This window comes from Peromyscus leucopus, chromosome 1, assembly GCF_004664715.2.
Source record: "Peromyscus leucopus breed LL Stock chromosome 1, UCI_PerLeu_2.1, whole genome shotgun sequence".
Lineage (NCBI taxonomy): Eukaryota > Metazoa > Chordata > Mammalia > Rodentia > Cricetidae > Peromyscus > Peromyscus leucopus.
In genome coordinates, this window is record NC_051063.1 from 172829578 (window position 1) to 172850897 (window position 21320).

Consider the following 21320-nt stretch of genomic DNA (forward strand, 5'->3'; position numbering starts at 1 on the left):
TAACTATGCCACTCCTATATCGCTGAGATGCCTCCTACAGCCACGCAGTGACTGGGGCAGCCCAGTCCTGGAGCTGTAGTGCTGAGCCAACCCCAGCAGCCAAGGGGAGGCTGCCAGGGCCAAACAGCACAGTGGGCCTCACACGCTCTTAGGATGGCAGAGGGAACAATCGGGGGCCTCCAAAGATTAACCCATGTCCTAACCCTGTCAGGGTGTCCTCATTCAGAAAAGGGTCTTCAGAGATGGAATTAAGGACCTTTCAATGTGGTCACCCCAGATTGAGAGTGGGCCTTGTATTCAGGGCAGGTGTCCAAGAGACAGAAGAGGAAGAGAAGGCCTCACAAGACAAGACAGAGTCCAGAAGACTTGGAGCCCCTGAAGCCAGGAGGAGTGAGACTCCCCAACACCCTGATCTCTGCTGTCGGCGTCCAGAACTGGAGCACAGGTCACTCTGTCCTGCACCACATTCCTAGTAACATGTCACTCTGGGGAGTGGGCAGACGGCAGGGCCAACACAAATAATGGTGGGGGACCCAGGGCTCCAGGAGTGGGGAGGGCGTGGACAGATGTGTGGGTGACAGCTAACCCACTGGCCTGAGAAATGCCACTGAAGCAAGACGGGAGGAAATATGGAAACAAGGTCCAAGGACCCCAGGACAGGGCTGTGGCTGAGACAGGTTAGCTGAGGGCCAGGCGGATCAGTCGGCACCAAGGAAGGGACTAGGGGATAACACCACAGGCCGAGGGGTGGGGGACCTCAGAGAAAGATTGAGGATGGGGGGGTGGACGCATCCACTGCAGGAGGCCTCGCTGAGCTGAGGCCTGCACCCACCAAGGGAAGAAGGCGTGCGGGCAGCTGACCTTGTCTGAGCAGGTCCCGGGTAGGCTTGAGCCCTGCTCCCGAAGTGCCTTTGCCAGAGCAGTGGGGAGGCAGGTGGGCAAGACCTTGCAAGTCCAGCGTGGTTCCTAGTTGGGGCTGAGCCTCCGAGTCAGGAGCTGGGCTCTGAACACTTTTGCTGCGGTGTTCCCTGGGGGAAATGCCCGGATTCTATCAGCATGGGGTGACCACACGGCACAGTTGCATCAAGGTCCTGGTGGCTTCTGCTGGGCCAGGGCAGGCCAGGCCAGGTGGTGTGGGGAGAAGGCCTTGTTTGGGGGCCTCATGGCCACATACAAGTCCAAGCCTCAGCAGCAGGCTATTTCTTGGAAGACGCTGCTTGGCACTTGGGGGCGGAGTGCGTGTTGCAGACCTGAGCACGCATCTCCTGCAGCTCGGCGCGCAGCTCCTCCAGGGCGCTCAAAGAGGGCGTAGACTGTGCTTGAGCCTGTAGGGTCTCCAGGGCCAGCGCCAGGCGACCCACCTCGTCCTGCAGCGCGTTCCAGGCCGCCCTCTGCTCCTCCTCCTTGTTCCGCTGCTGAGTCTGGTGGCGCCAGTACTCCAGGACCAGGCAGCCTCCGCCCACAATGAAGATGGTGGCCTCGCCCAGCAGCTCAGCGCCCAGCTCTGCCGCTGCCTCCTCATTCAGCGGCTTGATGGCAGAGCCCCGGAAGCCCATGATGCGCATCTTGGTCCGCATCTCCACCCAGTGGTACACTGCAGGGGAGAGAGGGGTCAGGTGTGCTCCGAAGCCACCCCACCCCACAGTTCCTTGTCCCAGCTGGAGTCAGAGGCCAGGGTGGGAGCAGGAGCTTGCCTTAAGCAAGATCTGCCCTTTGCTTCTCCCAGGGAACACATGGTCTCCTCCTGGGGTGACCTGGGGGCTTTCTTCCCCCAGTATTAAGATCAGAACCCAGGGTCGCATGCATGCTAGACACACCCACTACCACTGAGCTACACCGGTCTTCTTTCTGTCTCTATATATTTGAGACAGGGTCTCATGTCGCTCACACTGGCTTTCAACTCCCTATGTAGCCAAGGATGACCTCCAACTTCTCATCTTTGTGCTTCCACTTCCCCAAGTGCTGGACGGCAGGCGTGGACATTATGTCCAGTCACTTTTTTCCCCAGTTGTAGCCCAGGCTGGCCTTGAATTCCTCATCCTCCTGCCTCTGCCTCCTGAGTAGCTGGGGGTATAGTCCTGTGACACTAGGACCGGGCCTAGCTCCGGGGTGTCTTTCAAAGACAGCAGACTCCAGAGAGAGCAGCAACGAGCAGAGATCCCAGGTGGGAGGCCATGTCCCAGTGGGCACAAGCCGCTGCTCCCTTAGTGACAAGAACACACAGGTGTAAAGGTCCAGCCGCCACACCCAGCTCCCTCTGCTGCTCTTTAGGTCACCTCACAGAGGGGCTGTCTGTCTTCCTCCCTGGCACTGTGGCCCACTCCCCCTGTGAGGGGGAGGGTTGCAGTGGTGCTGGTGGGGGACCCCACGGGAAGGCCAGCTGAGACACGAAGTACCTTTGGGGGGTCTGGAGACTGCAATCCCGGTTCTCAGAGCACACTGGAAGGAGCTCCTGGGGCGAGCTCTCTCCTCGATGGCCCTGTTTCTGAGCCCTAGAGAGAGCCTAGAGGAGCATGGGAGCCCATCAAGTGGGAGGAGGTGGAGGGGAGCCCAGGCTAGCTCCTTTCCAAATGCACTTCCAACAGAGCCTTTTCTTGTGGAGATGATCTCATTATGCCTGGCTCACCTGGAATTCAGCTGACCTTGAACTTGTATCAATCCTCCTGCCTCAGCCTCTCAAGCGGTAGGGATCACAGGCATACATCACCATGCATGCCTTCGTTTTAGTTTTTATTATTGCTTATTAGATTGTTTCTTCTTTTTTGTTTTCTGAGACACGGTCTTACTGTGTAGCCCTGGCTGGCCTGGAACTCACTGTATAGACCAGGCTGCCCTTTTCTTTCTTTCTTGTTTTCTGTTTTTTCCTATGAATTTATTTATTTATCTTTATTTTATGTGCACTGGTATTTTGCCTGCATGTGTGTCTGTGTGAGGGCGTCAGGTCTCCTGGAACTGGAGTTACAGACAGCTGTGAGCTGCCATGTGGATGCTGGGAATTAAACCTGGGTCCTCTGAACGAGCAGCCGGTGCTCTTAACCATGGAGCCATCTCTCCAGCCCCTACTTACTATGTTTTGAGACAGGGTCTCACTGTGTAATTCAGGCTGGGACTGAACCTGGAGCAGAAAGTCTCCCGAGAGCAGCAATGGCAGGACTGTTCCCTGTACACTCTGGACCTGCCCTCCGTATTCCCTGCACGGTATATCTCAATCACAGTACACAGCCAGGTTGGCAGGATGGTGACTGCCAACCAGCCTAATGACCCAACTTCTACCCCGGAGACCCACATGGTAAGACCTCCATATGCACACCTGTGGCATGTGGACAGACACACACACTATATATGTGTGTGTGTTACACATATAGAACATATATATAATATATATCAACTTTAAGCAGGGCATAGTGACACATGCCTTTAATCACAGTATTTAGGAGGCAGAGGCAGGTGGATCTCTGTGAGTTCAAGGCCACCCTGGTCTACAGAGTGAGTTCCAGGACAGTCAGGGCTACACAGAGAAACACTTGAAAAACAAAAGCAAAAACACTTTAAAGAATATACGTGCAGGAGCTGGAGAGATGGCTCAGTGGCTAAAAGCACTGGCTGCTCTTCCAGAAAACCCAGGTTCTATTCCCAGCCCCCACAAGGCAGCTCACAGCTGTCTGTAACTCCAGTCAAACAGGATCCACTACAAGCATGTACACAGACATCCATTCAGGCAAAACATCATACACATAAAGTAATAAAAATAAATCTTTCTTTCCAGGGGAGAGCTCGAATGCAGTCCCCTACTACCACAAATTATGCAGTAGAATTTCCCACATTTGGGGAAATGGCAGGGGTCAGCACATCAGGAATACTATGGATAAGCCTTGCCCTGGAAAAACCAGGTATCTGGCATCTCCTCTGCCAGGTAAGCATATAAAAATAAATCTTTCCTTTTTATTCTTCTTTTAAAATTTAATTTATTTATGTATGTTTTTATGCATGAGTGCTTTGTCTGCATGTCTGCCTGCAGGTCAGAAGAGGGCACCAGATCCCACTATAGATGGTTGTGAGTAACCATGTGGGTGCTGGGAATTGAACTCACCTCTGGAAGAGCAGCCAGTGCTCTTAACCCTGAGTCATCTCTCCAGCTCTGAGAATAAATTATAATATATATATATATATACACACAAAATCAAATATTACTAACTAAACCCCAGTGAAGCAGTTTGGGACCCAGCAGGACTTACTGTCCAGTCTATGCTGCCTGGGGACTCAATTCTCTATGGAGTATTCCTCACTCACAAAGCCAGGATCACCATAAAAGCCTGGTATCAACTGCCAGGATAACGGACAGCATAACTAAGTAGTCGCTGTTGTTGCTGGCTGGTATCACCACATGGCTCCGAGCAGTCCCTGGCTGTCCCTCTCTAGCTATGTCCCAGGTAGCTCAACATTCAGTCTAAAGCCTGGTATAGTGGCACAGACCTTTCCTCCTAACACTTAGGAGGTTGAGGCAGGAGGATCACAAATATGAGAGTTCTCCTCAAGAAAACAAAAGATAGGCGGCAGAGACAGCTCAGCTGCTGCTCTTGTAGAGGACCTGGGTTCAGTCCCCAGCATCCACATCAGAACCACCTCTAATTCCAGTTACAGGGGATGCAACACCTGCTTCTGGCCTTGATGGGAATCAGGCAAACGTGTGGTGCACATACATACGCGTAGGCATGCATACATACACATAAAAACACAATTCAAACTTCAGGGGGCTGGGACAGATAGCTCAGTGGTTAAGAGCACTGGCTGCTTTTCCAGAGGACCCGGGTTTGATTCCCAATGCCCTGTTGTAGCTCCAGTCTCAGAGGTTCCTAAGCCTTCTTCTGGCCTCCACAGACATCAGGCACACAGGTACACAGACAGACATGTGGACAAACTCCCTGTGCAGCCAAGGCTGGCCCTGAAGTCACAGGCTTGCACACCACAGTGGTCCTTCCTCCTAGAACAGCCCCTGGCACAGAGCACTCAGCACTGGACTGAGTGACTAATGCAGGCTCCTAACGACACAGCACAGAATGACCTCTGCCTGTATTCCCCACCTAGACTGCTCAGGCCAGCTGGGCTTAACAGAGGGAATGCCCGGGAGTTCTGGAGGCTCAGGGTGGCTAAGGGCTCAGTGTGCTTGGAGCTGGGCGGTCCTGGGTTCAGGTCCTGCACCTGATGCTTACTTGTTGTGTGACTGGTCAGGACTCCAACAGCACAGTATGCTTCCCACTTTGCAACAGGGAGCAGCAGGCCGGGGCAGGGTTGCTCCAGGCCTGGCTCACAGGGGTGTTGGCTCATCCCAGGGGTAAGCAAGGACTGTAATAATCTGATTGGAGATAGCAGAGCTGCCTGCAGGAATGGAGCAGGTGCTGAGCCCTAGAGCACTGTGGTTAGGCCACCAAGGAGTCAACTGTCTGGTTTGGAGCCCCTGCTGAGCCACGCACTGCCTCTTGCCCCCGGGACCCCAGTTTCTTCATCTGTGGCCCTGAAAATGGCCACAGCAGAGGGCATGCTGGCTGAAGCCTGCCTCAGACCAGCTGAGCCAGGCCTCTTTCCCACAGCAGGGCGGCACAGGATGAGACGGAGCAGTCTCTGAGGGGGCTCAGAAAGAACACTCTCCACATCAGAAGCGTCTCTTACCCCCACCCCCATAAGACAAGTTCTCACATAGCTTAGGCTGGCCTGGGACTTGCTGGTAGCTGAGGAGGACCTTGAACTCCTTGATCCTTCTGCCTCCACCTCCCACGTGCTGGATTTACAGATGTGTGCCTCCACACCTGGCCAACTGCTGTCACTCCCCCCCACTCCGTACTGGGGATTGAACCCAGGGCCTAACGCACTGCAACGCTAAACTGCATCATGGGTCTCTCCTGACACACACAAAGTCCGGTGTGGGGCTTCAGAGACGGCTCTGTGGTTAAGAGCACTGGCTGCTCTTCTAGACCTGGGCTCCGTTCCCAGCACCCACACAGTAGATGACAGCTGTCTGTATCTGCAGTTCCAGGGCATCCAATACCCTCTTCTGAACTGTCAGGCACCAGGCACGCACGTGGGGCACAAACATACAAGTAAGCAAAACACTCACAGGCATAGACTAAAATAAATCTAAAAGAATTTTCAATTAAAAGAAAAGAAATAAGAAGCATGGTGCTCAGAGCTCTAGCAGCCTTATTGTGGTCAGGAGAACACTCTGAATTAAAAAAAAAAAAATACTGTGAGAAAGAGGAAGACAGAGCCACAGATCCCAGGAGCTACCACGCAGCCACCAAACCACCTAGGGGTGTTTTCCCAGGGCTTACTGTCTAGCCAGCAGGAGGTTAAGATGTACTGGCTGGTTTTTGATGGACTCGGGAGGGGTAAAACACCTGTGAGTCAGCTGTACCCGCAGCCTTCTGTGCCTGCTGCCACCCCGGCAGAGCAAGGGCAGAGCAAGCGCAGCTGCTGACAGAGCTGAAGCGCTGACTCGGGCGCCCTCTCCTGTCCATTCCAGTACTGTCAGCAACCAGGGCAAGGAGATCTGAGCCTGGGTGTAAATCAACCAGCCTGGGCTGTAAATCAACCAGCCCGTACAAACGCAGTGGGAGGGGGTTGCTTGTTTTTGTACAATAGAGGTGGAGGCCAGACATTCAGGCAGGTTAGGCACTTAGCTACAGCCACCTCTGTTGTTTTGATACCTTCTCATGTAGCCCAGGCTGACCTCAATCTCTTCATTCCCCTGCCTCCACTTCTCAAGTGTCAGTTGGCTAAAAACTGTTTATTTTCAGACAGGCCCACTGGCCAAGCTCGATCTTGAACTTTCAATCCTGCAGTTCAACCTCTTGAGTAGCTAGGACTGTAGGAGTGAGTGTACCTCCTAGCCAGACAGCAAGGGTTGGGGGAGGACATCCAAACGCCAGCTCAGACCCGCACCGAGGCTCAGTGACGCCTGCTTTGTTCTTTTGAGGTGGGGTTTCACTCTGGCTGGGGTTGGCCTTGAACTATCAGCAATCCTCCTGCCTCAAGCCTTCTGAGGGTTGGAATTATAGATGTGAGTCACCATAACTGAAGGAAAACATTGTTTTTTGTGTGAACAAAAACACTGGGGGGTGGTAGCATGGATAAAATTAAAAAATCACTTCTAAAATACAATCAATGAAGCACACGCCTTTAATTCCAGCACTTGGGAGGCAGATGCAGGCGGATCTCTGAGTTAGAGGCCAGTCTGGTCTACAGAGTGAGTTCTAGAACAGCCAGGGCTACACAGAGAAACCAAACCCTGTCTGGAAAAACAAAAAAAACAAACAAAAAAATTAATGCTACCCCTTCTAATTGCTTTTTTAAAAAAATACCCACAATATAGCCATATATTATGTTACCAAAACACCTAACCAGTAATTATGATGAATGCACATGCGCACACACATGCTCTCACACACACAGATACAGAAAAATGCTCTCAGTTGTTTCCTCTCAGGAGAGCATCTTGAATGTCTGGAGGTCACCAGCAACAGCCTGGCTGCCACACGCTGGAGCTGATATGACACTCTCAAGACTATAAATAGACCTGGGGAAGTGACTTTCTCTAGAGACCATTAAAAATAAAAATGCCAGTGCCTCCCCAGATCGGCCATGCCAGGACACGTAGGCGGCACCCGAGGCATCCCAGGCAAGCACCCCACAAGGCCACATTGTTCCTACAGGTCTCCTACCTGTTGCTCAGCCAACCTCTGGCAGCTGTATTTAATCCAGTGTTTGCCTGTCCCCCCTTCTTCCTTGGAGAAGGGTCTCACCACAGAGCCCTGGACGGCCTGGATATGCAGACTGGGTTGGCTTCCAGCTGACAGATCCACCCGCCTCTGCCTGTGTGTTGGGATTAAAGATGCGCACACAGTACCCCCAGGCCCGTTCTAGTTGCCCGTGTGTGTGCTGGGGGTAGGGCCCAGTCCCTCGTGCATGCTAAGCAAGCACCCAACCACTGGGCTACACCAGCACTAGGCTTTCTTCTCTTTTTCTTTTCTTTCTTTCTTTTTTTTTCCCCAAGACAGGGTTTCTCTGTGTAGCTTTGGAGCCTGTCCTGGATCTCTCTCTGTAGGCCAGGCTGGTCTTGAACTCACAGAGATCTGCCTGCCTCTGCCTCCCGAGTGCTGGGATTAAAGACGTGCGCCACCACCGCCAGGCTTTTTATTTATTTATTTTCTTCCATTTTTTTTTTTTTTTTTTATTAAGATATCAAGGGGTTGGGGATTTAGCTCAGTGGCCTAGCAAGGCCCTGGGTTCGGTCCTCAGCTTGGGGTGGGGCTATCAAGTAGCCCAGGCTGGCCTTAAATTCCTGAGCCCCCTGCCTCCACCTCCTAGATGGTGGGACTACCAGGTATGAGCCACCCTACCTGGCTCTCTTCCTTTGGTTTTTGAGATAGGATCTCACAGTGTAGCCAGGATTGCCTGGAACTTGAGATCCTGCTGCCTGACTCCACATGTGCTGGGATTACAGGCAAGTCCACCAAGCCTGGCTAGCCCTAGCCCTCCAACCCGCTGGAGCTGTCATTCCTAGATGTTCCATTTGGTTTCATCTCCCAATTTCCTGGCAACTTTCAATTTCACTTGTGTTTATTACTCCTCTCTTTTAGCCTTTTAATGCACACACATTAGTATTTTGTTTTTTTGAGACAAAAATCTCATATAGCCCAGGTTGGCTTCAAACTCAAAATATAGCCAAGGATGACCTTCAGCTTCTGTGGTTTTTTTTTTTTTGTTGTTGTTGTTGGTTTTTGTTTGTTTGTTTTGTTTTGGTTTTGTTTTTTTTTGAGATAGGGTTTCCCTGTGTAGCTTTGCGCCTTTCCTGGAACTCGCTTTGTAGACCAAGCTGGCCTCAAATTCAGAGATCCGCCTGCCTCTGCCTCCCAAGTGCTGGGATTGAAGCCACCACCGCCCAGCTGACCTTCAGCTTCTGATTTCGCTGCCTCCACCTCCATGAGCGCTGGGTAAAACAGTGTGTAACCACACCCTCTATGCAGTGCTCTCTATCAGAAGAACCTCCCAGCAGATCCCAGCCAAGCCACAGACTGGAGAAACAAGAGGGTAGGGATGGTGGCAGATGCCTGTACTTTAGCACTCTGGAGGCTGAGGCAGGAAATTCACATGAGTTTGATGCCAGCTGGACCTGCAGTGTGTATGTTTCAACGCCCCCCCCCCAAAAAAAAAAACCCAAAAACCCTCTCCAGAGCTGGAGCTGGCCCTGAGGTTAAGAACATTTCCTGCTCTTGTAGAAGACCTGTGGGGTTCCCAGCACCTGTTAGGCAGCTCACAACCACCTGTACCCCAGCTCCAGGGAGCTGACTCTCTCTTCTGGTCTCCTAGGTCACCATAACATGTGTTGCATTCACACACACACACACATAAATAAAAACATATCTTTCTTTTCATTAATTTAAAGAAGGAGTCGATGGTTGCAAATGTAAGTCACCTGGCCTGGCTTTGAGTGTCTTTTGCTCCCAGAATTCTAGCAGGAGTTTAATCCCAGAGCTCTGTGAGTGGTTAGTAGAGTGGAGACTTCATCAGACAGTGAAGACTTCAGGTCCTAAGATCACCATAATGGGATCCAAGGGCTGAATCCCAGCGGATTATGGGCAGAGCCACAGACACAGTGACGCCTAGGACACGACTAGAAAGGAGGCCATCAAAAGGGCCAAGCAGATGCAAATGCAGCCCAGACTCTAAGAACCCTCTTGTCTTTATATCCCTAGTCTGCCTCAAGTATTTGGTTACAGTAATGAAAATACAATTAGTACAAATGTGGGTATCTTTGAAGGCCTACGACCTTACTTACCACACGAGGCAAACTGGAAAAGTGAGCGGTACACGTGAAAGGAATAAGCACAAATGACCTGGGGTTTCCTTCCTGCCCAAAGTCACCCCAGCTTCCCTGGAAGCATCTGTACGCACTTTGAGATGGGGACTGGGCACGAGAGCTCTTTTACCTGGCACTGTGGCACACAGCTAAAACCCTAGCTTTTGAGAGGCCTTTGAAGCAAGAGGATGGCCACAAGTTCCAGGCCAGCCTGGGCTACTGTACAAGATCCTGTCTTCAAAAGCCTAAAAGAACAAAAGAAAGAGTTCTGCCTTCATTGCACAGTGCCTCAAGGAACTGGACAGGATGTGAGGCCGTCTCTTCCTCCTAGGAGTACGGCCTGCCGGGGACAGCAGGACCTACAGGGCTGGCTTCCCCATCACGACTGTTGGGCTCCCAAGGGCTGCTCCCCTGAACCCTCAGCTGTAGCAGCCACAGCGGCCTTCCCAGCTGTGGATCAGAAGGTGCAGGCAGCCAGGTGTGGTGACACACACCTGTAGTGGGAAATCCAGCAGTCATTGTATCTTGGGTAAACATTACAATGAAACAGTTGGGAAACCTTGAAGAAATCATGGTGGAAAACAGTGATTGTTCTCTGTTATCTATAGAGCTGTTTTTCTGAGAACTTTACAGCCTTTGTGTGACTTCAGTCACAGGACAGTCCTGGCACACCTGGAAGGTCTTGCGTTATTGAGTACCGCAAACAGTGCACACTAAGGACTGAAGTTGCAGAGGTGAGATGTCTTAAACATACAGATTAGATCAGGGGCTTTGGTATGAGGAACTCATTCTACCCAAAAAACACCATTTGTGTAACAGTCAATAAATCCGCTTCTGTAGGGCTGTTGGAGGTTCAGTCCGTTGGGGCTGGACCTCCCTCCCAGCTGCCTCTGAGGCCTGATTTCATCCTGAAGGGACCCGCTTTCTTTGGTTATCCCGAGTGACTGAGAACACCGACACACACATGTATTCCCAGCCTGAGGAGGCCGAGGCAGGGAGATCTATGAGTTCAAGACTAGCCGAGTCCACAAGAGTTCCATGCCAGCCAGGGCTACATAGTGAGACCCTGTCTTGTTTGGTTGTTTTTCGAGACAGGGTTTCTCTGTGTAGCCCTGGCAGGCATGGAACTTGGTCTGTAGACCAGGCTAGCCTCAAACTCAGATCTACCTGCCTGTGCCTCCCGAGTGCTGGGGTTAAAGGCGTGCACCACCCTGTCTCAAAAGAAAACAATGTACAACAGATACAAGGGCAAGCCCAGCCTGCTGAGCGCTAAGAACCTCAGGTGGGCGCAGCAGGGGTGAGAGAGGCCTGACCCGGAGAACTGACTGGGAATTCTGACCACAGCCGCAGGCACTTGCGGTGAGAAGACCGGAAGAGTGCAATGCAAGAAAGCAGGATCCTAGCAGGTGGGGCTCTCCACGCTCAGGACCATCACAGTGGAGTGGAGAGTTCTCTCTGCCTGTCTGCCATCTGCCCTCTCCTACCTGACTCCTGCCAGCTCTACCTCAAACAAGTTTTCAGACCAGTCACCACTGAGATGAAAGGAAGGTTCTTCTCACGACTGACACGATGACAATAGGACTCAAGACACCATCCCAAGTGGAGGGACAGACAGACACCAAGAACGTGTCCACACATGCACATACCCCCAAAGTATGGCGTGCCCCAAACCTTCCCTAGATAGATATGGACACACCGTACTTTGTTGGCAATAGGTTTCAAACCTGGGACAAACGGCTGAGGAGCCTATTTAACATATCAAAGCGGATGCTGGCCACCAGGTTCTCTCGGATCCTTCAGTCCCTGCCTGTTACAGGGCCCTTTCCGGCTGGCAGACCCCTGAACTCTACCCTGAACTTCTCCAGCCCAGGGCTGGGCTGTCCTTCTCCTGCTAACCTTCCTTACATGACCCAGCCTGGTTCCCCGTCCCTTTCATCTACTCTTTGGGGCCTCCTGGCTGACGCACGGGTCCCCCTCTCCCCACACGGCTGTCCACTCTGGACTCTCCCAGGTGTCCCTGCCTCTGGCCATGCTCTCCCACACAGCTCTAACAAACTTTCTCCTCCACCATACCTAGGAGCAGTCACGTCCTTTCCTTTTTATTTCTTTTTTTCATTCAGCGGGGTCCCTGCCTTTTAAAGACACAGGACTCAAATTCAACTGGGGAAAGTTCCAGACTGCAGGAGCCCATACTGGACCACTGGGGCCCAACATCAATGTCATGAGCAACAAGGACAGGCAGAGATAATGGTGGAGAGCAGTCACTAGACCCTCAAGTAGCCAAGGCTGGCCTCAAACTAGCGACTGAATTCCAGGTGACCTTGAACTCCTGAACCTCTCCTGCTCCCACCTCCACCTCCAAGTGCTGCCATGATAGGATTCCTTGGTCACCAGGCCTGGCTCCACCCTCACCCGTACTACAGAGTGCTCTAGCACTGCGATACCTCTCCAGCTGGTTCTTTCTTTTTTCACTCACTACTTTGAAACGGTCTCAAAAGATGTGTTAGCTGTGAACTCACTCCATTCCCCAGGCTGGTCTTGAATTCTCCTGCCTCAGCCTCCTGAGTAGCAGGCATTGCAGGCTTGGCTAGCTAACATTTTTCAGCGTCATATTGCAGAGTAAAGGATACCAAGCTGGACTATGGAAGCTGTCTCCTCCCTGCATCCACCCTCAGCCAGTAATTACCAAAGTTCTGTTAAAACACAACTCAGGACTGCCCTGGGGAACTTCTGCTAACAACTGCTGGAGGAAAGGAGACATATTCTCCACTGAGAGGGTGCTCACGGCCAGGCAAAGGTAACCCTCACCCATGCACAGTCAAGCAACTCCACAGATTTAAAAAATAATGAGGAGGCAGCTCTGCGGGACTTTGAGGCCAGCATGGTCTACATAGCCAGTTCCAGACCAGCCAGGGCGGCGCTGTGAGACACTGTCATGAAATTAGAAAGAGGGCTAGTTGGGAAGAGGAGGGGTCAGTGGGAGTAGGGCAAGGGAGGTTAGCAGGTGAACACAAAATATACGTGTGCATGAAATTACCAAAATCATACAATAAAACATAAATTTATAAAACTTAAGACAGTGTGGGTGGCATGTGCCTGTGAACCTGGCACTTGGCAGTAGGGGACAGTTCAGAAGTTTGGAGTCATCCTCTAGGTCATGGCAAATTTGAGGCCAGCCTGGGCTACATGAGACTCAGTCACAAGAAATTAATAAACTGTAACTTGAGGCTGAGGTGTAGCTCAGTGGTACAGTTCTTACCTAGGTCACACAAGGCCGTGTGCTCCATCCATACTCACTGGCACACACTCACACACTCACCACACTCACACACACTCAGATTCTGTCCCTCTCAGGGATCAGAGCCTTCTAACAAGCGCTGCCCCTCAGCGGTCAGGCCCTGCATGCTCCATCTCTTCCCCATGGCCACTGCTTTCCTCCATCAAATGTGCCAGACACAATGAGACCCCAAGCCTTCAAGCTGAGGTGCTCTTCCCTCTCCTCCAGGCTGCAATCTACCCAAGCTTTCTTCCAAAAAATACTTCTGGTCTGGACCCCGATTTGTTGTCTCCCACGGCAGTTACTGCTACCTCACAGACTCTACATTTCAGTTTTGATTTTTGAGACTGGCTGGAACTCACTATGTAGCCCAAGTTGGCCTTAAACTCACGGTACTTCTTCTGCCTCAGCCTCCCAAGTGCTGAATTATAGGTATGTATACCCATGCCTGGCTAGACTTCCTATTTAAGGTCCTGATGCTGGTGGTTACCTGGATTCCCCCCACAGGAATGGATGATCCCCAGAGATCCAGATTTCTTTTCTTTCTTTGTTTTTCGAGACAGAGTTTCTGTGTTACCCTGGCTAGCCTCTGCGTCCTGAGTGCTGGGATTAGAGGTGTGCACCAGCACTGCCCAGTGAGACCTGAATTTCTTTCTGTCTCCATACCCCCACAGTAACACAGCACTGCATGCAGTAAGGATGCACAGAAGGCACACATGAAGTGGGAAAACAGACACCACAGCACAGTAACTGCTGAGGATTCAGTGCAGTAAGGGCTGGAAGAATACACCGCCCCAGAATACAGTAACTGCTACTGTTTCATAGTATCCCCTGCACAGAACTGGAAACAGAGGCCCAGAGGGATTAAGTGATCTGCCCAAAGTTAGCAGCTTAAGGGGTGGGACCAAGCTGTTCTCTAAACTACAAAGCTAAGACCAGTCCCAGTGCTGTGAAGAGAAGCAGGAAGCAGAGCAAGTCCGGGAGTCCAGAGTCCACATCTAGGCTCTGGCACAAGCCTCCATGGTGATGGGAGTGTGACCACGGATCGTGACCGAAGGAAATCATTCCTGCCCCCGAGGCCTCACTTTTTTCTTCTGTAAACTTCAAGCATGACCCCAGTTTGTGTCTTGGGAACCTTGGAACTCACAATGTGAGGACAGCTCCTAACTTGAAATGTTCTCCTGCCTTTACCTCCAAAGTGCAGAGATTACAAGCATATAATACGAGCTGTTTCTTTTGTTGTTGTTGTTGTAGCCCAGGCTGAACTCACTAGGGTATCTGAAGCTGGTCCTGACCTCCTGTGCCTACTGCCTCAACCTCCCAAATCCCGGGATATGAGTTTGCACCACCCACGCCTGGCTTCAAAATCCAACACTTTTTCCATTGTAAGATCTGCAGCCCAGGCAGAAACTTCAAACACCAAAAGGACCAAGAACTTCCAAATACACAGGGGAAGTAAAAAAGAAAAGGCTCCCATTAGTTATGTGGCCTTTGTACGTGTTCCTTCCCTTGGAGCCAACGCTGATCCTGTCCCTCAGTGGTCTGGTGAGAGTCTCCTCACTCCTAAGATCCCACCCACCTGCCAGGGAGTACTCTCTGTACTCTACACCAGGTCAGGTGTCGAGTGGGCTCTGCCATCCCATCTAGATTGTCACAGCCCAGGTCCTCGGTTGACGGACAGGTACTGGCATAGACTCTATTGTTTCATAAGCAGGGTCAGCTCAGGCTTCGCACAAGAGAGACGCTCATCATCTATAAGCTACACGGGGCAATGGATGAACGGTAGTTCCCTATTCAGCGAGTTACAAAGCCTGTCTCTACAGAGACAGATCAGCCTTTTCCAGGAGCTTATATTTGGTGCGTCTGGGATGTCAGTGAAGTCTCTGCTCAGGAGGCTCCCTTGGCTCACCCGCTTGCTCTGAACTCCAGACTGCCCACGGTCCCTGACGGTTCTGAGATATCGCTGCCATATTAGGACCGTATCTGCCAGTGCCTAGCCAAGAGGCTTGCACGGTGCGGCTACCGAACAAATGGACGGGTATGAGGAAACTCATAATCACACGGTTGGATGTCCACTCTGGGTTCATCCTTTTGCCAGGTCGCAGGACTCCCCAGGACCCCAGATTCCACCACCATCACCATCACGCCCCTTACACAGGCCCAGAGGAAAGCCAAGCCGTAAGCACCGTGCTCTAAACCCAGGATGATATGCAAGCACCCACAGGGCGGCAGGGAAACTGAGGAACAGGATGGCGTTTACAGAGTCAAGTCTCTCTAAGGGATGGCTAGGCAAGGGGATTCTTATTAGTCCCGCCCCTAACTACTGACAGGTAGGCCCCACCCTAATGGCTCTCATCCCTCATCCTATTGGCTCTCGTAGACGTCAACCGCCACAATCCCTCTTCCCTATTGGCTTGCAATCCAAACTCGCGCGGTGACGCCCCTGACCACACGCCCTTCCTCGCTATTGGAGAGGGAACACGCCCCTCTAGCAGAAGCCCTCCCCATTGGTTACAGGGTTTTGCCGGTTCGCGCCGGGATTGGTCAGGCCCAGAAGCCCCTCCCCCTGAGCAACCACCTGAGAGGGGTCGAGAATGGAAGCGCTAGGGACCCTGGCTAGGGCTCGGGCGAGGAGAGACTCACGCTGGGCCGGGGGCAGGCAGATGTAGGTCTTGAAGAACTCGCTGCGGCGGGCGGCCTCCTTGATGCGGTTGGCCAGCGGCTTACTGACCTGCCGGATGCCCAGGTAGAGCAGCTTCGCCATGGGGAACGCGCCCACCACCATCTTGGCGGCCGCCCTGGGCACGCGCAACCTGGCCGACTGGGCGGGGCGCCGCTGACCTCGCCGTTCCTCGCCCGCCCGCCCGCCCGCCGCGGGGGGGCCGTGCGTGCGTGCGTGCGTGCCCACGTAAGGAGGGACTTGCGCGTAGGCACGCTGGCGGCGGGGGTGGGTGACGTCACCGCGTCGACGCCTCGGCGTCCGTTCGTTGAGTATGCAAATGCGCGGCGGAAGTGAGGCGTCAGAGGGCGGGGCCGTTAAACGGCCGCTCGTGGGAGCGTGGCCCGAGGCCTATTCCCGACGTGCTGGCGTCACCACGCTCTTGCGTGATGTCACGTACGGGATCGGCTTCCCTGCCCATAGGAGGCGGCGTGCGTCCCGCGCGCAGCGTCCTCCGCGGGCTAGCGCTCCTCGGGGGGCGCGCAGACTCACCGCGCAATCACACCGGCCGCTTTACTCACTCTCTGAAGTTGGAGGAGTGACTCAGACCCTCAGGAAATCAGTTCTTTTTTTTTTTTTTAATTATTTTTTTTTTCTATTTTTTAAAAAGCAGGGTCTCAGGGGCTGGAGAGAGTCGGCTCAGTGCGTAAGAGCACGGACTGCTCCTCCAGAGGACCTGGGTTCGATGCCCAGCACCCACCTGTCCGTCACTCCTGTTCCAGGGCTTCTGACACCCTCACGCAGACATACATGCCTGCAAGACACCAGTGAAAATAAAATAAATTATTTTTAAAAATTATTTAAGAAAAAAAAATAAATAAAAAGAAGCTACGTCTCAGAGAGCCCAGCCTGGCTCTGAACTCACTGTGTAGCCAGGGCTGGCCATGGAACTCCTGATCCTTCTTTGTCTTGCCTCTGAATTATTATTATTTTTTTTTTTTTTGTGATTGAGAATGGACCCCAAGACATTTCCCATGCTAGGCCGCTGGCTCCAACACTGAGCAGGACTCCAGATCCTCACTGGGGGGGATTCTAGGCAAGAACTGCTGAGCCATACCTCAAACCTGTCACCGGGTGGCTCTGGGCAAGGTGAGTTGTATCCTCAGCTTTCTGTGTGAATCCTGAGTTTCACCCTCACACAGGAAGTGACGCATGTGCAGATGTTGGAATCGTGGGAGCCCCACAGAAGCAGCCCTCACTGCCATGTGTGTATTAGTGATATTCTCTAATTCCAGCCTAAATGAGCTCTATAGCTAATCCATCCTTTTCCCAAGTGACTAACCGGAAAGACCGGGGCCCTAAGGACGGCTGACCCACGGCCTGCAGTATTGGCCGATACCATTGGTTCTGAAGCAGCCCCACTTCCTCCCGTGGAGGGTAGGCATCCCCAGGGAGCTGGCTCAGGAAGGAACTTTAAGGACATGTCCCAGACTGTCCTCCCTTACCCAGCAGGGAGCAAAATCATATAAACAAAGTCAGGACTGAGTTGAGAGAAATTCCTGGATGGTGGCGTGAGGATGGGTAGTTGGGGACAAGAAGGGACAGGAAGGAAGGCATAGGAGCAGAAGGGTGGTGTCTAGCAAGAGGGGAACACTGGGGACACATAGCGGGGGGGGGGGGGACACGACCCTGGATCTCTCCCTGACTGTCTTTGGTCAACTTCCCACACCAGGGGACCAACACTTTATATCGACAGCGCCTGGGCCTGGGTCACCACCCACTGTCATCAAAACACTCAGGAGGCTGAGGCAGGAGGATGGAATGTTCTAGGTCAGCCTGGACTACATAATTAATTCAGGGTCAGGCTGGTCAACTCAGCGAGCCCTAACTCAAAATAAAATGGACAAAAATAAGATCTACGTCAAAGGGGCTGGGGTGTAGCTGTATTCAGTGACGTACTCGTCTAGCTTTTGCAAGACCCTGGGTTTGATGCCCACTACTGGACAGAAAGGGTGTACTTGTCAGGGTTCTCTAGAGCCACAGAACTTATGGAATGAATATATATATATATGAATTTATTGGAATGGACTACAGGCTGCAGTCCAGCAATGGCTAGTATGGATGGAAAGTCCAAGAATCTAGTAGCTGCTCAGTCCCACAAGGCAGGGTGGGTGTCTCAACTGGTCTGCTGGGATCCTGCAGAGGGAACAGTTGTGCTGATGAGGCAAGGGCAAACCCTTCTTCGTCCATTGTCCTTATATAGGCTTCCAGTAGAAGGTGTGGCCCAGATAAAGGTCTGGATTGAAGGCCTGTGTCTTCCAGCCTCAAGGTCTGGCTGGATCAAAGCCTTGTTGTCTGCTTGCCTCAAGATCCAAATCACAAGTGTGCCCTCCATTTCTGGATTCTAGTTCATTCTAGTTATAGGCAAGTTGACAACTGAGAATAGCCAAGACAAGGGGAGACCATGTATGACCCAAATGTCTAAATGATGAAGAATGTCCAGAATCTTGAAAAACAACTCTTCCAGAATCCCTTCTGAAAATGTGCAGTTGGATGAGGTCCACCATCTGCTTTGGACAGCATCTTCCCATTTATTTTCATTTTCAATTATGTGTGTTTGTGTGTTCCTGTGTGTGGGGTGTGTGCACATGAGTACAGTGCCCCTGGAGGACAGAAGAGGGCATTGGAGCCCCTGGAGCTGGGATTAGCGGTGTGTGTGAGTCACCTGAAGTGGCCCTGGGAATGGAATTGGGGTCCTCTGAGAGAGCAATACGTTAACCACTGAGCCATCTCTCCAGAGCCCCCTCTTCCCATTCTACAGACTTGCCAACTGAGGCCCAAGCTTCCATGGGTAATCAGGGTGATGACACTGGGATTACTTTAGTCCCAGCCCAGGGTCATCTTTTGTTTCATTTTTTGTCTTTTGAGACAGGGTTTCTCTTGGCTGTCCTGGAACTCACTCTGTAGCCCAGGCTGGCCTCGAACTCAGAGACCACCAGCCTCTGCCTCCCGAGTGCAGGGATAAAGGCCTGGGGAGTTCTGGGAACACAGGTCTGCACCCCCATGCAGAGACATCTCCATCTCCTGCCCAGACTGCTGCTTCCTGAGTCCATCACCCTCCACTCCTTTCCCTCGTCAGGCCTCCTCTTCTGTTCTCTGAAGCTTCTCTGGGACTTCTGGGATGGGGATGCGTGTGTGTGTGTGTGTGTGTGTGTGTGTGTGTGTGTGTGTGTGTGTCTGTGTGTCTGATGTATGTGTGTGTGTGTGTGTGTGTGTCTGTGATGTGTGTGTGTCTGTGATGTATGTGTGTGTGTGATTGTGTGTGTGTGTCTGTGATGCGTGTGTGTCTGTGATGTGTGTGTGTGTCTGTGATGTGTGTGTGTGTCTGTGATGTGTGTGTGTGTCTGTGTGTCTGTGTCTGTGATGTATGTGTGTGTGTGATGTGTGTGTGTGTGTGATGTGTGTGTGTGTGTGTCTGTGATGTATGTGTGTGTGTGTGTCTGTGATGTATGTGTGTGTGTGTCTGTGATATATGTTTGTGTGTGTGTCTGTGATGTATGTGTGTGTGTGTCTGTGATGTATGTGTGTGTGTGTCTGTGATGTGTGTGTGTGTGTCTGTGTGTGTGTCTGTGATGTATGTGTGTGTGTGTCTGTGATGTATGTGTGTGTGTCTGTGATGTATGTGTGTGTGTGTCTGTGATGTGTGTGTGTTTGTGTGTCTGTGATGTGTCTGTGTGTGTGATCTTCCCATCTCAGGGGCCTGTTTATACATCATGGGGAGAGGCGTCTCCTGGGGGCGGGGCATGCTGGTCAGAGCTGGGCACTTCCTTTCCCCCTCCTGATTGGTGAAGGAACCGACTGACACAGCCATCTGGATGACCCATTAAGCTACAAAGAGGAAGGGACACCATAAGCTAAGTCAGACAGCCCTGGCCACCCTGGGGCGTGGGAATAGACACAGATAGGGGAGGAACAGGGAGCCCAGGGTGGCCCCGGCACTGACTCACCGTAAGACCTTCCACCCTTTGCCCTGCCTGCAGCCTCTTGAGTGACTGTCCGGTCTGGTTCCCAGAGGCCCTTTCCGCCCAGGCCCTTTGGGCACCCTTTTCCCAGAATGGGCCAGGGGCTCAAGTTACACAATCCTTCAGGCCCTTGAGTTTCTTCCACAAAGTCCTCCTTTAGGAAATAAATCCTAAAAACTGGTTGGTCTCAGTGGCGTGGTGGTGCACACTTTTAATCCCAGCACGAAGAAGAAGAGGAGGGATCTCTCTGAGTTCTAGGCCAGTCTGTTCTACATAGCAAGTTCCAGGCCAGCCAGAGTTACACAGTGAGATTTGTCTAAAAAAAAAAAAAAAAAAAAAAACAAACAAAAAAAAAAAACCCAACTTGGTCCTGGTGGTGAAGACCCATAATCCCAGCTGTTCAAGAAACTGAGGCAGGAGGATCACATGCTCAAGGCCTGTATGGACTACAGAGGGAGTTCAGAACCAGCCTGGGCTCACCTAGAAAACACTTGATGCCCGAGGTCCTAGTCCCAAAATAAATACGGGAGGGGGAGGGGCCAGCAAGATGGCTGAGCAGGTAAAGGCTGCCGTCCAAGCACGGCAACCTGAGTGAGGTGATTGCCTGGGTCCCACATGGTGGAAGGAGGGAACCGACTCCTAAGTTGTCCACAAGAGTGATGTGGCAGAACCCCACCCCACATAAGAAATAAATGTAATTAAAGTTGTTGTCTTGCTGTGTTCACTTTTTACTTGTCAATACTAAACCATTCAAGAGCAGGCTCTGGTCACAGGCCAGGCACGGTCTCTGAGGCCAAAGGAGTGGGTGGGTGGATAGATGGGTGGGTGGGTGGATGCTCTTCTTGTCCTGAGCCTCCTTCTAAGCCAGTCCTACTTACTACTCCAGGCAGTCTGCCTGGATTGGCCCTCATCTGCTTCTGACATGCCTCATCCTCCTGCACCATCCCAGACTGAGAGGATGCTGTGTGGAATCTCAGAAACTCTACTGCACAGCAATTCACTCCTGTAAGCCTAGCACTGAGGAAGCTGAGGAAGGAGGACCATGAGCTCAAAGCCAGACTGTGATTAAATAACCATACTCTTTTTTCCCAAAACACAAAGAATTGCTGTCACCAGCATGAATTCTAGGCAGGGGCTCTACCACTGAGCCACACCCACAGCCCCTGGCTAGGGATTTTAGCTAGACACTTACTGCTAGACTACATTCCCAGGCTTTGTTGTGCTTAGTATTTTGAGACAGGGTCTCACTTTGTGATCCAAGTAGGTCTTGAACTTCAAATCCTCCTTCCTCGACCTCCCAAGTAGCTGGGATTATAAGCCTGTGCCATTAGACCAAGCTCTTCTGTCTTTATCTGTTAGAAACTGTTAATTATCACCTCGTCCTGAACTCTCCATGGCTGACTTCCCTCCCGGGAGCCCATTGATGACAGACTCCCTCCATCAGGCCCTGCCAGTTAAAGTGAGCATTGGGGATCACGGTGGGAGATGTCTGAGAAAGACACAAAAACC

General features: G+C 52.0%; 1 protein-coding gene and 1 non-coding gene across 3 annotated transcripts in view; both read right to left on the reverse strand.

The window, feature by feature from the left end:
- Positions 1–15998, reverse strand: part of Opa3 (outer mitochondrial membrane lipid metabolism regulator OPA3) — a 27324-nt gene extending 11326 nt beyond the window's left edge. The window contains exons 1-2 of one of the 2 annotated variants that reach the window (XM_028893835.2): positions 15774–15998; positions 838–1594 (exon numbers count right to left, since the gene is read on the reverse strand). In XM_028893835.2, coding sequence (XP_028749668.1) covers positions 1197–1594; positions 15774–15915 — 540 coding nt within the window. In that variant the 5' untranslated portion in view covers positions 15916–15998 and the 3' untranslated portion in view covers positions 838–1196. Of the gene's footprint in view, positions 1–837; positions 1595–15773 lie in introns of those variants that run through there. The other variant, XM_037201756.1, reaches the window with a different exon arrangement.
- LOC114709918 lies at positions 3764–3921 on the reverse strand. The gene has a single exon (XR_003736994.1). It is a non-coding gene; the product is annotated as a U1 spliceosomal RNA (small nuclear RNA).
- Positions 15999–21320: the final 5322 nt, after the last annotated feature.